The sequence below is a fragment of the Mus caroli genome, unplaced genomic scaffold (assembly GCF_978045245.1).
Source record: "Mus caroli unplaced genomic scaffold, Mus_caroli_1 scaffold_11, whole genome shotgun sequence".
Classification (NCBI taxonomy): domain Eukaryota; kingdom Metazoa; phylum Chordata; class Mammalia; order Rodentia; family Muridae; genus Mus; species Mus caroli.
This window is the reverse complement of record NW_028227266.1, coordinates 45,409,160-45,424,961: the sequence shown is the minus strand read 5'-3', so window position 1 is coordinate 45,424,961 and position 15,802 is coordinate 45,409,160. Positions and strand designations below refer to the sequence as shown.

The 15,802-nt window shown below is 44.8% G+C and overlaps 1 protein-coding gene and 1 non-coding gene across 7 annotated transcripts in view; one reads left to right on the top strand and one right to left on the bottom strand.

Annotated features, from left to right (window-relative positions):
- Positions 1 to 7,458, bottom strand: part of Cadm1 (cell adhesion molecule 1) — a 322,090-nt gene extending 314,632 nt beyond the window's left edge. For all 6 annotated transcript variants that reach the window (XM_021171380.3, XM_021171381.3, XM_029481673.2 and 3 more), the window contains exon 1: positions 7,279 to 7,458. In XM_021171380.3, the coding sequence (XP_021027039.1) occupies positions 7,279 to 7,411 (133 nt within the window). In that variant the 5' untranslated portion in view covers positions 7,412 to 7,458. The remainder of the gene's footprint in view (positions 1 to 7,278) is intronic.
- Positions 7,459 to 12,027: 4,569 nt separating this feature from the next.
- Positions 12,028 to 12,134, top strand: LOC115032099 (U6 spliceosomal RNA). The gene has a single exon (XR_003837726.1). It is a non-coding gene; the product is annotated as a U6 spliceosomal RNA (small nuclear RNA).
- The last annotated feature ends 3,668 nt before the right edge of the window (positions 12,135 to 15,802 follow it).

The following is a 15,802-nucleotide window of genomic DNA, read 5'->3' as shown; positions in this document are numbered from 1 at the left end:
TGTATCATAGCACTTTCACTGCAAGCTTACTTAACACTCGGAAATACCCACAGCAAAATGTTGGGTTAAAGAACTAGACTCCAGTGCAGCAGCTACAAAGAGATTTTTTTTTTAAAAAAAAAATCCCCAACCATAGCTCTTCCTTGAGGTAACCCCTTTGTTCACGGTCCCCGGGAGTCATACACAGGCTCTTTTGGCATCTGCTCTTATCAACCTGTAACACCGAGTTTCCCTTATGCATAACCTTCAAGGCTGCGCATCATTTTGGCCACACGAATACCTACATCTCCCTTTTGTCTATCCCTTAGTCCATGGACAACTGACCCAAGGCTTTGGAGGGCGAGCACTGCAAGACCTTCAAAGAGAGAAAGAAAACGTGTGCATCAACCCCAGCAACAGCTGCTGCCTAGAGCCTGCAATTTAAAGCTCTGAAAAAGAAACTGCGGCGTCTGAAAATTCCAACAAGGAGGTATCACTTATGATTACAAACATTCCAGTGGGTTCCTTCCTTCATTGATGGCTTCCAGACAGACAAAGGGTATATATATATACCATTTTGGTGACATCCCCAAGCCCTGGAGAGAAAAACTCCTTCATGTATTTCTTGACGAATGGTCAAATCAGGAGCCAGGTTTCCCCTGGCCGGGGACACACAGACCCCTGAATATCATCTCGTTCGTTGTTCATCATTTCTTGTTCAGCTGGGAACAAGAAGAAAAAGCTTCAGATTTGTATCTGCATGAAATGAAACCTTCAAGATGGAGCTTTGTTAAAATCAAAAGGAAGGAGCTGAAGAGCTGGCTCAGAGGTTAAGAGCACTTGTTGCTCTTGTGCACGGCCTGGGTTCAGATCCCAGCATCCACACAGCAACGCCCAGCCATCACTAACACCAGTTCTAAGGTCCAGTGATGCCCGCTTCGGACTTCGGTAGGCACCAAGCACAGGCTTGCTGCACGTAGCACACATGTAAGCAAAAATTCATATACATAAAGTATATCTTTTTTTATGAAAATGAATCAATAAGAAAGGGGTGTGGGGAGGGAAGGAGGAAGAATGGGCAACCTCACATGTCACAAACGTTGGAAAACCAAACCAGCTTATTTTCATGGAGAAAAAAAAAAATTCAGAAATGAACTATATGGCTATCAAGCATTTCCAGCTGAAATATTAAGTATCATTTTTAAATGAATGGGAGCAAACATTGAGGGTAAAGTTAGAACCTATTCTCTCCCTCTCCCCTACTCCCCGTCAGCCCCAACCCACAAGAATAATCCCAGAGTACTCACAGTGAACAGCATGGGTGTCTCATGCCACAGAAGGGACTTTCATCACTTCAGTTACAGACTGAAATCAACACTTAGCCAGTTAGAAATGGAAAAAAGACATTTTTTCTGTTAAGGAATATATGCACAAAATGCAATATCATTTATACCATGGAGGACTGGAGGGCATGCGCGCGTGCACACACATACACACACACACACATACACACACACACACACACACACACACACACACACACATCTATATGGGGTATCTCATAGCCATTAAACTAAAATAAACTTTCCCTACAAAAGTCTGTGGGTAAAGGGTAATCATTATGGGAACGACTGGAAATGGACTATTTCACCAAGGGTGCAGACCACAGTGAAGATTAGCCACAATTACTGCATATTTATACAACCATATCTACACAACAATAAACTCATCTTATCCGATCCAAACAAAACCTTGCTCAAAATAAGCTAAACCGCAGGAAAGGTCTCCTCAGCACAAGCAGGCATCCACTTTGCTTCTCTAGTTCCTGCTTGGTCATTACCCACTGAGACAACCCTTCATTCCGTTCCTCAGAAAGGCAAGAGGAGCAGGCAAGATTCTGTATATCCAGTTGAGAATCTGTATAATTCAGATAATGATACTGTAATTATAAGTGAGGAAATTCATTCTGAAGTAACTGTGGAAAAATTACAGGATGCCCAAGATTTATTTAAAATAATCCAGGAGAAATAGGAAGCACAGAGGGGCAGATGATGAAGGCAGAGTGGGTAACTGTTGACACTGGATGGTCTGCACGTAGAGTTAATAGGACGTTCTTTCTGCTTTTGTGAATACTTGAAATTCCCCACAATCAGTGGGGGAAAAGGAAAGAAAATAAGGCCAATGTAAAAGCCATCCTGGAAAAAAAAATGTTTCCTTTTAAGAAAAAGAAGATTTTCCCTTTAGTTTTTTCTCTGCAAACAACAAAGGAGAACCTGCAAGGAAAACCGAAGAAGGCTCTTGTTCTAGACTTAAGAAAAGACAAATGAGATCTTAAAAACCAAAACATGAGCTTCCTGAAGCTTAGCTTTCGCCTCTGTGACTGACTACAGCAACACAGACCTGCAGTCTCCTATATGAAGGCCCTTTGGATGACATCCGCGCAGTGGCTGCCAGATAAAGTCCAGAGGTTGCAGAATCATTTGTCAACACCAAAGGCAAAGGTACCAAGAGCTGGTCCTTTCTTCCCAGAGGTCCCTCCTTCTGATCCATGGGCTTATTACCTAGAGCAAACAATTAATCTCGCTGCCTTCCGAATACAAAATAGTTTGAGCCAAGTATCCTCCCATGATCCGTATCTCTGGGCATCCCTGCCAGGAGGAAGAACAGAAGGTCCACTGGCTGGACATCAAGGGACCTGTCTCCATCCAAGATCTACAGCTAACTCAGCCTCCGTTCAGCTGGGCTTCAGTAGCTTCACCTGAAGACAATGGAATTGCCTAAAAAGATTGTGGTTATCTTTCGTCAAAAGTTCTATATTCATGAAAATATCATTTTTTAAAGCATGTTGGCACTCTAATGTTATATTTTCTAGTGCATTATTTTAAATACGTAAACTTCTGTATAACATGTATGTTCAAATGTAAATGTACACAGGTTCATATTTGTGTCAGTACGCACACACATTCTGATACTAGGAGGTGCTTACATGGGGCTAATTGCTTCCATCTCGAAGCGGCAAATTTTCAGTTCTGCAACAGATGTCGCTGTGTGATTTCTCCTTTCTGTGCTGGATTTTGTGTTAAAAATGCCCAGCATAATGGTCAGTAGCAGTCTTCCAAAGAAGATATGCAGCATTTTAATCCTTTGGATTTCTTTCTTCTAAATTTTCTTCCTATGTGGCCAATTTCTATTCAAACTACAGTATCAATTAGTTTAGCCCCTTCTAAGAAATACCCTCACATAAAAATGACCCTTTTGTTAAATGTTAACGCTCGCGTGTGCGCCCGCACACACACACACATACACACTCAAAAAATTTTAAATACAATACAAACTCTATATGGCTAGCTTTAAAATGTCACAAAAAACAGGCCAAATAAGTCTCATAGCACTGATTGTCATAGTAGTACTATAAATTTTAAAGAAAAAAAATCACTTAGCAATAATAGAGGCTGAAGAATTGCAATAATAATATTAATCTCTTATGTATAAAGCTGAAATGTACCAGGTATGGGATAAAGTTTAAAAGTAAAATCCTAGAGCACCATTAATGATGATTTATTTTTTAAATCTGGATTTTCATTTTTAAAACACCCTTAAAAATAAACAGTTAGGCTGACATAATTGCAAGATATCTTTACTTATTATTCTGACATTCATTATCTTGACACATATCCTAGAAAAATGAGATCTCTCTCCCTTCACCCAGTGCACTGTCCAATGTTGATCAGTCTCAACAGGTAGCTACCTAGCAGTGTCTTCAGATGAGAGCCAACAATGGCGACAAAGATTTCAAAAATCTCCTTTGAAACCTGAGAGAGAGCAGTTGGGGCTTTGGAGGGAGTGGAGAGACAGAGAAGCAGGTAGTGAGTAAGGGACCAACTCCCGGTAAGAATAGGAAGTCAGGAAGTAAGAGAGGAAGCCCGAATGCCCTGCAAGTTATCATCTTCCCTGCCCGATACCCCTTCACCAGGAAAGCCACTGGGGAAAACTGGATAAAGCATGTACAACATCCATATGAATAAAGCTCTTTGTTCCAGAGAACTGCCTGCTCTTTTATTCCCCCCTTTTTCGTATTTGTTCATTTCAAAAGATTGCTCAATGGGTCTCTTGTTCCTCCAAAATGTCCGGGGCAAATAATGCAAGCTTGTCTCGTCACACAAGTCACTAAATGAAGCCTTGTGCGTCTCCAGTGACACACTGTAAATATAAAGTGGCATTAATGAGGGATATTTTATCGAAGCTATCACAGGCAAGTGCAAGTCCCTACTGTGACTATTCAATTTTATGCAGGAATGGCAACAATAGCAGGGCGTCACTTTTGCAAAGTCCCTGTCCCCGGTATGCAAGCCCCAGTCAGCTACAGCAAGCCAGGACTAACAGCCACCTTCACAAATCCCCCACCCATCAGCCATCTTTTCTAATCCTAAAAAGAGTAAGAGCGGGTTGGTCTACCACAGGTCCCTTCAGGATCCCAAACAGCAGCATGCCTGCACTTTAAACCTGACAGGAGTGATTAACAATGTACAAGCAATCCTATTTTGGATGCATTTCATACAGGTCTGTTTCATCCAAACACCACAGGAGAGATGGGAGTAGATTTTCTCTGAGATGGGGGTGAGGGATGGAGAACAGGGAGAAAAGAATTCAGTTACAAAGGCAAACAGAACCAGGAACCCAATACACAATAGCGGGACTTGGCTCTCTCAGCAAGGATTCGAATGAAACAAACGTAATGAAGTTAGAAGGTAGCACCAACAGGTTTCTTTAAGGGCAAGGAATGGGAAGCAGAGGGCCCTGAGAAAGCTTTAACTTAACATCTGAGGGAAAGAAGTCCTAAGGAGTCCACCTGAAATTGATCCCTGCGGTATGGAATCTAGGGCTTTGCTAAGACTCTCTCTCAAACTGTATACATACATACATGCATGCGTGCATACATAAATATACACACACATATAAACATACATACACACACACCACACTCACGACATTAAAGAAAGTCATCTCATTCCCTCGCTACAAATCAAGCCCAATTACTTTCTAATTTGAACACAATCTGATAAGCGGCGAACAAACAGGGATGTACACAAGAGCAAGAAGCTGCTTCCATGGTAACTGGCAACAGAATTTTCCTGTAGCTTTGACATGCACGGTTGAGTTCCAGACCGTTCCTAAGTCAGCACACATCCCTCGCCGGGAAGGCAACTTCTCATCGAGAGATAGTACAAATATAGTAGTGTTGTTACTACCCAGAGCCTTCAATGAGCAGGCTTGACAAGGGAGGCAGAATCTAATCCTACTCTGCTGGTTTAGTGGCATTGCATGGCTCCCATTTTTAGTCGAAAAGCAATATCCCGGGCCAGCGCTTCCCTCCCCCACCCTTGGTTCTGCAGCCAATACAAGTCTATTGTTGCCTCTGTAATGCGCCAGTTACCCAGCCTTTACTCACGCTCACGTTTAACTGACAGTGGCGCTTTTTACAATGCAGCACGAGGGATCTCTTTCGGGAACACTCTATCGAACCCTTCCAGTCAGTGGCATCACCAGAAATTAAGTTGTAACCACACCGGCTTCGGTTAAACCTAATTATCTTGTAACTCATAAATTAAGAATTCACAGAAGAAACACATATAAACATCCGGAGACAGAACGTAGCATGGAAGACAAAATTCTCAAGCTGGAATGGAAGGTGCTGCCAGGATCCCACCCTTAGAACCTCAATTGGTTCTTCAAGCCGAGTTCCTCCGCAAGCCTATTTTATAATGGGGGTGGGGGGGTCAAATCAACCAACCTGGCATCCCCTAAAATCCGAAGCTAGCATTCCCAAGCACCCCCCACCCTCCAACAGCACGTCTCCTGCGGTGTTTACATAACTATGTGTCCTCTAGCGTGTAAACAAAAGACACAACCCAAGCAGAAAGGCGCCCCCGGAACCGCAGGCTGGCTGGCCCTGCGCTCCATCCTCCCGGGCTGGGGGCTCCGCAGGTGGGGGGATGAGCTCGCAGCATCCTCCACCACTTGTTGCTCCCAGGTCCTGCAGCTCGGAGCTGCGAGGGGTTTTGCAGGCACAGAGCCCTAGCGCATCCCCTCGCGCAGAAGCCCACTCGCCACCACCCGGTGCAGCTCGGTCCCGCCGGTCGCCAGGAGGCAGCGGCAGGCGGTACAGCAACACGGGGACACCGTGCGGCGGGCAAGAGCGGCGAGGTGGCGGGAAGGCGGTCGCAGCGCGGCCGGCCTCTCCGGTGGGGAAGAGCTCCGGCTCCCTTTTGTTAGCAAATGCAAACACTGCCCTCTTCTTTCGCGACCGCGCCAACGCGCCCGGCACCGGGGCAGCCACACGCGGGGCTCCTGCCAAGCGCTCGGCGTCTTCAGGGAAGGCGCGGCGCTCGCCGAGCCGCCGCCACCCGGGCAGATTCTCAAGACGGCCGGCCACGCGGGGAGCGCCCCGAGGCCCGCAGGGCGCACGCCGGGCCGCAGAGGCCGCGAACGCCCCCGCCACCACCTGCGGGCCGCTTGCCCGAAGGACGCGCAGCCGGGAAATCCCGGATCCCCACTCGCGGCAGAGGCCTCGGTGGCGCGGACAACCTGCGGGCTCCAAGAGCCCTCCTGCAGCGACGGCGACAAGCGGCCGCCCCCGAGCCGGGAACTTTCCCTGCCTGGATTCCAGCCAAGCCGACCCGCAGCCTAGCGGAGGGGGCCGAGGGGCAGCGTTCGGCTGGAGGGAAACACGAGAGGCGTGCAGAGCTCTCGGGCGGGGGACCTGGCTGCAGAGCGCGGGCAAGCCGGGAAGAGGACACGACGGTGGGGATGTCCTGGGGACCCGCGAAGGAGAAAGCTTCGGGGAAAGGAGAATCGATCGGGGGGGGGGGGGGCGAGCTGGAACGGAGGGGGCGAAAGCTTAGCCCAGGGACACTGGAGGATCTGCAAGTTCCAGGGACGAGAGCGAGTTTCGGAGGGTCCGGAAGGTTCGGGGCGCCTCCGAGGGCTCCCCTTCCCCCCACGCGCTAGCCCCCGGCCCCGAGCCCACTCCACTCAGCACCCCGCGCTACGCCAGGAAGAAGAGGTGTGGGTGCAGCCATCCCTGAGGGCGCCCATCCGCAGCCGGCGGGCAGGAGAGAAGGGGCGCCGACCCCTCGGCCCCTTCCATCGCAGCCCCGACTTTCCTTGCCACGCTCCCGCCGCTTTGGATTTAGGAAGTGGGGGAAGGTTGTCATGGAAACGTCCCCCCTTCCATAGCTACGGCTCCTGGGGGTGCCCGGGGGGGTTTTCGGGACCAATCCGCGGGTGTCCACAACCTACCTGTGGGGATCAGTGCCGCGGCCGAAAGGAGCAACAGCAGGAGCCGGAGCCGGAGCCCTGGAGGCGCCGCCGCCGCCGCCACAGCCGCTGCCGCCGCACACTGGGATCCGCTCGGCAGCACAGCACTCGCCATGTCGGGCACCTGCCTCAGACTGGCGGCGGTGGCTGCCTCCCGAGCCCGAGCGGACAGCTAATGAGATGCTAATGAGATGCGCTAGAGGCGGAGTCAGGAGCGACCAATCGTGGCACCGCGAGCCCAACCCGGCTCTCCGAGGACTAGCCCCCTCCCCCACCCCGCCCCCTGGCGCTAGCGTTCGGCCGCGCGCCCGCGCCACCTAGGGGCGGGGCCGAGGGGCGGGGCCTATGCAAATATGTTTACGTTAAAATTCGGCCTCGCTTCCCCGAAGGAGGAGAACCTGTTCTGGCCCGCGCCTGGCTCGGTGACTGGGGAGGGTGTTGCGGCTTCAGGAGGCGGGTCACTCGCTTTCGTACACCTTTACTGGCTCCGAGAGTCTGACCGCGAGGTTCCTGGGCCGGGGCATTGCGTGGGCATCTGCCTATGGAAGTCCTACGTTACAAAATTTCCTTTCCCTCACCTTGCACGAAGAAATAAGATCTTTGGGAAACCGGGGAGTGGAGAGTGCGAATGCAGGTCCCCGGATTGACAAAACAATCTGAGAGAAGTGCATGCGTGCTTTGCACGTCCGGCGGAGCAGGAGAGCCCGCTCAACAACCTAGCGGCAGACTAGGGGATAGTTGGAAGACTGAAGCTGTGGAGTCGGGGTTCTGGGATTTTCAAGTGGATGTTTGGCTGTAAATTCTGGGGAAAGGTAAATCAAGGTGGGTATGCTCAGGCTTCCCAGCTTGTTGGAAGTGTCCTTCCCATGTTTAGTAGATTATAGCATATAAGTAATATGAAATATTTAAGATTACACGCACACAAAAGCAAAAAAAAAAAAAAATCTACCGGTCAGGGTCGTGGGGAAGGGAATGTAGGGAACCAAGGCAGTGATAGAGTCAGTTCCTCTTGCATGGCTCGGTTCAATTCCCTTCTCTCCTATGCTTCCAGTCCTTTCTAAGGCATCTAGAGACCAACAGGTCCTCACTTTAGTTGTGTCACAGAGAGGTTCTCCCGCTGACGGGACTTGCATGCATCTCTGGACACAGTTCCTCCCTCCCCGAAATTATCTTTGATTTCTTTTCAACCAGGCAGCCGGCTCTCTTGTTTATCTGCCTTTTAATTACTTATTTTCTTTCCCTCTAGAAGATCGTGTGTGCTCTGACCCTCTGTTGCTCAAGCATCAAATTGAAGGACGAGCCGTATTAAGTGTAAAGGTTTATAATAATTTAAGTATTCATAGAATGCAGAACAATAAGATGTAGGAAATACAATTTGCATAATAAATATCAATATCACAACAGCTAAAACAAACCATGACAAATTATATGTGGCTAAATGACCAAGAGATTACTGAATGTAAATTGCTGAATCTGAACTATAGTCTAAAGAGCTGTACCAAGCCCTCTGTCCTCATGTTGCAAATAAATTAAAAATAAATAAATAAATATCAAAAGGAAGTTAAGATCGGCCAACCCATCAAATGAGTTACACATTAAAGCAGCCTCATATTATCCATTATGCATAAACTAATTTTCGAAACTGCCCTGTCTCCACATCCCTGGATCTTCTGCTCTGTAATTACAGGCCCCAATGCACGAACTGCAGGCAGTCCTCCAGAAGTGGAGAAAGCTCCAGTAGGCAAATCACAGTATATGAGGCAGAAAACCAACACCATGTGACCGCCAGGATAATGCCCAGTCTGCAAAAGCCAGAAGTGAAACTACCTAGATTAGACCTGATACAAAGCAGATTTCTACCAAAATCAGAATGAAAAACTCAGAGGCTGTTTATTCTGACAACAGGACATACTGCAAAGTCAGATCCTGTATGTCAGCCACAACAGTACAGAGCCGGACACTCAACAATATTCACTATTCTTTATAGTACTGCTACTATAAAGACCTTGAGCTAATATCAAGTTTATAGTTAACAAAGGACTATTGTGACCTTGAGTTCTTATCAAGAAATTCTTGTGCACAATCTTCTTTAGTCTCTGAAACTACCTTCAAAATTGATACTATTTATTTTCCCCATTTTTTTTATATAGCATGGTTAGAAAAATTAAACACCAGCCTTTAAAAAAAAAATCACAATTTCTAAATTGCAGACAGAGAGGCAGAGCCCTCACAACTCACCACGATGCTGCACTGTGCCTCAATAAATATGTGTTAAGTGAAGGAATACATTTCACATCATGATGCATGAATAATAAGCAAAGGAGAGCTGTATTTTTAACATAAGGTGAAAATATGCCAGCAACCCAGAAACGTTTTTTGAAAATAACAGGATTGCAGCAGACTCCTAAGGAAAAGCATTGCTCCTGAGGCTGAGGCTCCAAGAGAATCTAGCCAGGCCCGAGTCCTCCCACTCTCAGCACGCAGTATGGGGACATTGGAAGATGTGGAGTGTTTTCGTCTCCCTTCATTCTCTTGGCACATCAAATGAACACCTACTCAAATTTCCAGTTGGCAAAGAACAACATGGGACATTTCTATAGGAAATGCCAATGCTGTGTGGCTTACCTCACTGGAAGAATGCAAACGCCTTTAAAAATTTCCTCAGAAATGCCACCTGCCATGTAGAAGTTGAGGAAGTTAGCCCATCCAGTTTTACCAGGTATGGAAGCTGAGGACTGATAGCCTCTTCTTCCACACCAGGATCTTCCTGAGAACCAGAGGTGAGACTCCTGGACAGAGCAAGCTGTTATTCCTCTATCCCCTAACCATACTCCCCTTCCACCCCCTCCCCCCCAGCTCTTTCACACCAAAGATGTCGCCAAGCATTTTAACATATGGAACATGTGAGGAGCGCATCAAATTCCCACAGCCGCTAAGTACAAGTTATGACTAGCCTGGCTTTCTCATAGTAAAGCGCGTCATTTTCTGCTCCGCGGACTAGAACTCATCGCCAGGAACAACTTCCAGCACTTTTCCCTCACTACATGGATTGAACCAATTTTAAAAACCAGATGGTGTTTTTGCCATTTATAACTGATAATCAATTGTTTTGTGAATTTAATTTTTTTTTTCAAGAAAGAACTGAAATACTTATCAGAATTACAATCTGGGCACAACTTGTGTTAGAGCAAAGTTGCCAGAAGTACCAAAGCCCTAGTGTCTCTCTCTCTCTCTCTCTCTCTCTCTCTCTGTCTCTGTCTCTGTGTGTGTGTGTGTGTGTGCGTGTGTGCGTGTGTGTGTGTGGAGGGGGTGGGTGTGGGGGAGGTGTGTGTTTTCTTTTCTTTCTCTCTCTCTTTTAATGAGAAACCAGAGAGAAGAGAGAGAGAATATTGTTTGCTATCACCAAAACAGTTGAGAAATGTGGATAAACATATATAAAAAATAAGCATTAAAGGAGACTCGTGTTTGTGGAAATATATTAGAGATAATTAATGGCAACTAGTAACATCTTGCCTCTTAAAATGCTAATTATTTTAATACCCGTGTATAAGAGCAACTCAGACAAATTATTAAGAGAAGGAAAACAGTAGTTGGAGTCAGCATTTGCCCAGCTACTGGATTGTTTAAATATTCATAGAAAAGTGTTTTAATCCGTGTTCCAGATTGTGACCTCTAACGCTCCCGAGCGCTCACAAACACACACACACACACACACACACACACACACACACTTCCTACAGTGAAACTCAAAGCCCCAGCACAATACTATTTGGTGGCAGGCCCTTTGAGAGGTAATTAAGTTTAGATGAGAACATAAGGCTAAGGCATCCATGGTGCTGTTAAAGCCTGCTAAGAAGAAAGAGACAACAGAGTTCTATGAGCATACACCAAGGGGATGTGGTACACTTCCGGTGACAGGTTGGCCTGGCAAATCAAGAAGAGGATGCTCACCAGAGTAGAGGGATACTTGCACTATGACGTAGACGTAAAACCTCTAAACCAGTGGTTCTCAACCTATGGGTTGTGACCCCCTTGCAAGAGGGGAGGTGGTCAAGTGGCCCTTTCATAGGAGTCACCTTAGACCACTGAAAAACACAGATATTTACATTACAGTTCACAACAGTACCAAAATTATAGTTATGAAGTAGCAATAAATGTAATTTTATGGTTCCATATTCCAGGGATGTAGCATTAGGAAGGATGAGAACTGGTCTAGACTTTAAGAATGGAAGGAAAATAAGTTTGCGTTGTTTCAAGCTCCAGCTTCTTAAATTATGGTTTATGGCCCATCATGGAGTTATGGAGAGGTCATTTTAAAAACTGGCCACAGTGATTTTTTTTAAACATGCAACAATCAAAAAGTAACTCGAGACCCAAACGTGATGAATTTGAGGTGTTTCTGACAGCTCTTACTGTTGTTGCCCTGTGTGACGTCACTGTATCCTTGGCTCTGACACACAACACACACACTGTGCAATGTCAGCAAACCCTGCCAGGAACACCTGAGGTCAAGTTCAAAACCACCACAGGCCACAACTTGCAGGGCATTGCTTTTTTGCGCTAACAGAAGCATGATGGTTTAAGTATGAGAAACAAAGATTGTTTACATTTTCCTACAGTCTTGAATTAATACATCATGTCTTGAATTAATACATCCTTGGATTGTCCTGAGTTACAATGTTTGTGCTTTAAAATTACTGTTTGAATTGATGACTTAAAATTTTATCTTAAGTGCTCGCTTCAGCAGCACATATACTAAAATTGGAACAATACAGAGAAGATTAGCATGGCCCCTGTGCAAGGATGACACGCAAATTCGTGAAGCGTTCCATATTTTTGCAAACTTTATATGCCCCAGTACAGGGGAACGCCAGGGCCAAGAAGTGGACGTGGGTGGGTGGAGCAGCAGGGCAGGGAGAGGGTATAGGGGAATTTCGGGATAGCATTTGAAATGTAAATGAAGAAAATATCTAATAAAAAATTGAAAAAAATTTATCTTAAAATCATCCAAATAATTTGAAAATCGAGCAGAATTTAAAATAGTTTACAAAGTAGCCCTAGACAGACTTCTGCCATTTTATGCTGTACATTTCTTTACAAACCAGCATTCTCTGTTTTGACAATTATTAGTTGGCACTATCAATCCACTCAGAAAAGTACTGAATCCTGTGTCCTTCAGTATCAAATATTCAGCTAAGGTCCAAGTTTTTATGTAAATATGAATAAGCACACCCATCTCTTATGCAAGTTAATGTCCGTCTTTAACAAGTGGTAACACGGTAACACAACAAACAAGTTTTTAAATTTTTTAAATTTTTATTTATGCTTCTTATTGATAAACATTTCATTTCTTTACATGTTTTGTATATTTCTATACCTAGAGCTGCTTAAAAATTTCTTGGGCAAATAGAAATGGCAAGCAGAAAACATTTTCTTTTTTCTTTTCTTTTCTTTTTTTTTTTAAGATTTATTTATTTATTATATGTAAATACACTGTAATTGTCTTCAGACACACCAGAAGAGGGCGCCAGATCTCATTACGGATGGTTGTGAGCCACCATGTGGTTGCTGGGATTTGAACTTGAGACCTTTGGAAGAGCAGTCAGTGCTCTTAACCGCTGAGTCATCTCACCAGCCCCAGCAGAAAAACATTTTAGAAGTCCTGGTCTAAGCCATGTAGCCTCTAGTATTTTGTCTTAGCTGTCCAGGTACACTAGAACAATCTGACACCTTATCAAAGGTATATTGAAGTATCCTTAATGCCACCTTCTTACAGTAAAATGTTTGACAGATGGATGTAAGTTAGCAGCAAATTGGACGAGATAAACCCCTTGGCCCTACGGCTTCCGTAGTCTCAGATTAAGACTAAGCACTAAACAGCTTGTTTCTGTGAGGATGAGACTATGAATCTTTATGAAACCCAAAGCCAGTTAAATCCATATTCCTAAATGAGTAATTTAATGCTTTACTCAAAAGTTTATTCTTCTAGAATCAGAGTTGACAATAATCTCTTGAATATCAAGAGTTGAATACCAACGGGCAAGTAAAAAAAGCTAGTAATGGAGTAGGTTTCAGGAAAATACACATAAATGGGTGAAGGAGCAACCTCAGCTCCTCCAGAAGGAAAATTTACCACTGCCACTCAAGACATAGTTTGTTCCACTCAACACTGTGGGCATACACCCTGGTTTCAGTGTCAGATCCAAATACACACCAAGCAAAGTAGGAACACTCAGAGTGTCTCTGTGAAACAGTCCGTTACATTTTGGAAATATAAGTTAATGAAAAACATATCTAGGATTCAGTAATTCGCAGCTCAGTAGGGAAAACAGATGCACAACTATTAACATATACTTATTTTTATAATTCGGATACTCAGCCCTACCAAGACAGAAAAGAAAGGCCTTAACATATTCAGAAACCAAGCACGAATGTCTGCCTATTAACAGAACATTCTAATAATAAGAGAGGGTCTTTTGCTGAATCTTAAAAATCATGACCCCACACAATGGACTAAAACTGAAATCTGTTGGGGTAAAAGGAAGGCATGGGTAGAGACAAGGGTCCTTTCTAAGTTTCAAAAGCCTCAGAGAATACAATATATATTTAGAAAATTACAAATAGAATAGCTATCCCTGGGCATCTGTACTCACACACAAATAGAATGGCTAGAATATAGCTTGACAGAAAACAAGCATCAAGAGAAGAAATTGGAAACACACACTCATGCGCACTCACGCACACTCACACACATCAAACAATGTCATAGTTGATAAGCTAAGATGTTTTTAAAATTTAAGTAAAGGGAAGTCACTCAGCTAGTTAAACTGGCCAGATTCGTATCCAAAGATTACAGTGCTGGAATGAATGCCTTTGAGAGTTTAGCTGTGGTAAGTATTGATGACAATCCCAGAAGACAGGAACTCAGGATATCTTTGAAATGGAAAACATGCCAGGCATGGTGGCTCACATCTTTAGTCCCAGCACTTGAGAGTCAGGGGCAGGTGAATTTCTGAGTTCAGTGGCAGCCTGGTCTTCAGAGTGAGTTCCAGAATAGCCAAGGCGACACAGAGAAACCCTGTCTCTAAAACAAACAAACAAACAAACAAACAAACAAACAAAATTCAGCCAGACAATAGGACAGTGGAAATGATGGTCTAGATCTCAGAGTAGCCATTTTGAAGTGGAATCATGGGTAGAGACTGAAACCACAGAATTGGAGAGTAATAGGGTGGAGAATTAGTGTAGATTAGGTACATTGGATAATATGCTGGCTAGTCTTACTTTAACTTGAAACAAGCTAAAATTATCTGAAAGGAGGGAATCTCGATTGAGACAATGCCTCCAGAGCAGTAAGGCATCTTCTTAAGTAATGATTGATGGAGGAGGGGCCAGCCCATTGTGGGTGGCGCCATCCTAGACTGGTGGTCCTGGGTTCTATAAAAAAGCAGGCAGAGCAAGCCATGGGAGCAAGCCAGAAGCATTCTTCCATGGCCTCTGTATCAGTTCCTGCCACCAGGTTCCTGCCCTGACTTCCTTCAGTGTTGGACTATGATCTAGAAGTATAAGCCAAATAAACCCTTTCCTTCCCAACTTGCTCTTTGGTCATGTGTTTTGTCACAGCAATAGAAACCCTAAGACCGAGGATGTTTAAAAAATAAGTCAGAAAAACTACTATTGACAAACATGGATTATTTTGAGGTGGGTAGACCCTGAGACTGAAAGACATGGGTTAGGAAAAGAATGAAAAACAATGGAGGCAAATTAAAAAGAGAGAGACTAGCCATGCTACGCACGACAACCAGGTCAAAGGTCATTGGATGTTGGCATTAGAGAAAAGACCATTACGGTGATGTCTAGCATGTGGCTAACCTAACACTCACATCAACAGTTTAGTTAGAGTTTGGCATAGCAAGGGATTCTCTTCTTTGCCAGCAGAGCAGGAAGATGTGACTTGCTGGAGCTCTTCTAATATGGAGAAAGGGTTTTAGAGTTTCCAATCTGACATTCAATCTCATTGGCACTGACAGACAGCCTTGGGTGGGATAGAGGGACTGTTGGAGCTGAGGTAACTCAGCTAATTATAACATATAGGCCTCAGTTTTTATTTCCAAACTTGGAAAAAAAATTAGCTATAGTGCTGCAAAAGTTTTCTCTTGTACTTTAGAAGTCACATTTTCCTGATACGATATCATAATTGTCCGATGAAGCACTGTGATAATTCCATGCGGTGTAACTTCCCAGGCAATGGGATTTCAGCAAGATCCATTAAAAGCAGACCCTGATATCTATAGATTTTCATAAAGCTGCAATATAAACTGGCCACACTATGAATATGAGATGGTATCCCCTGCACTGCTCAGAGATGACAATAGCAATATAACTCTTTGTAATATGGGTTGTAAACAGGACACATTCTGAATAGAAATTCTCTCGGTGAACCATTTTGAAGTCTCAAACAGGAAAAGTTTGTAGAATGTTCTAGAAAGCCTATCCTTTTGCTGTC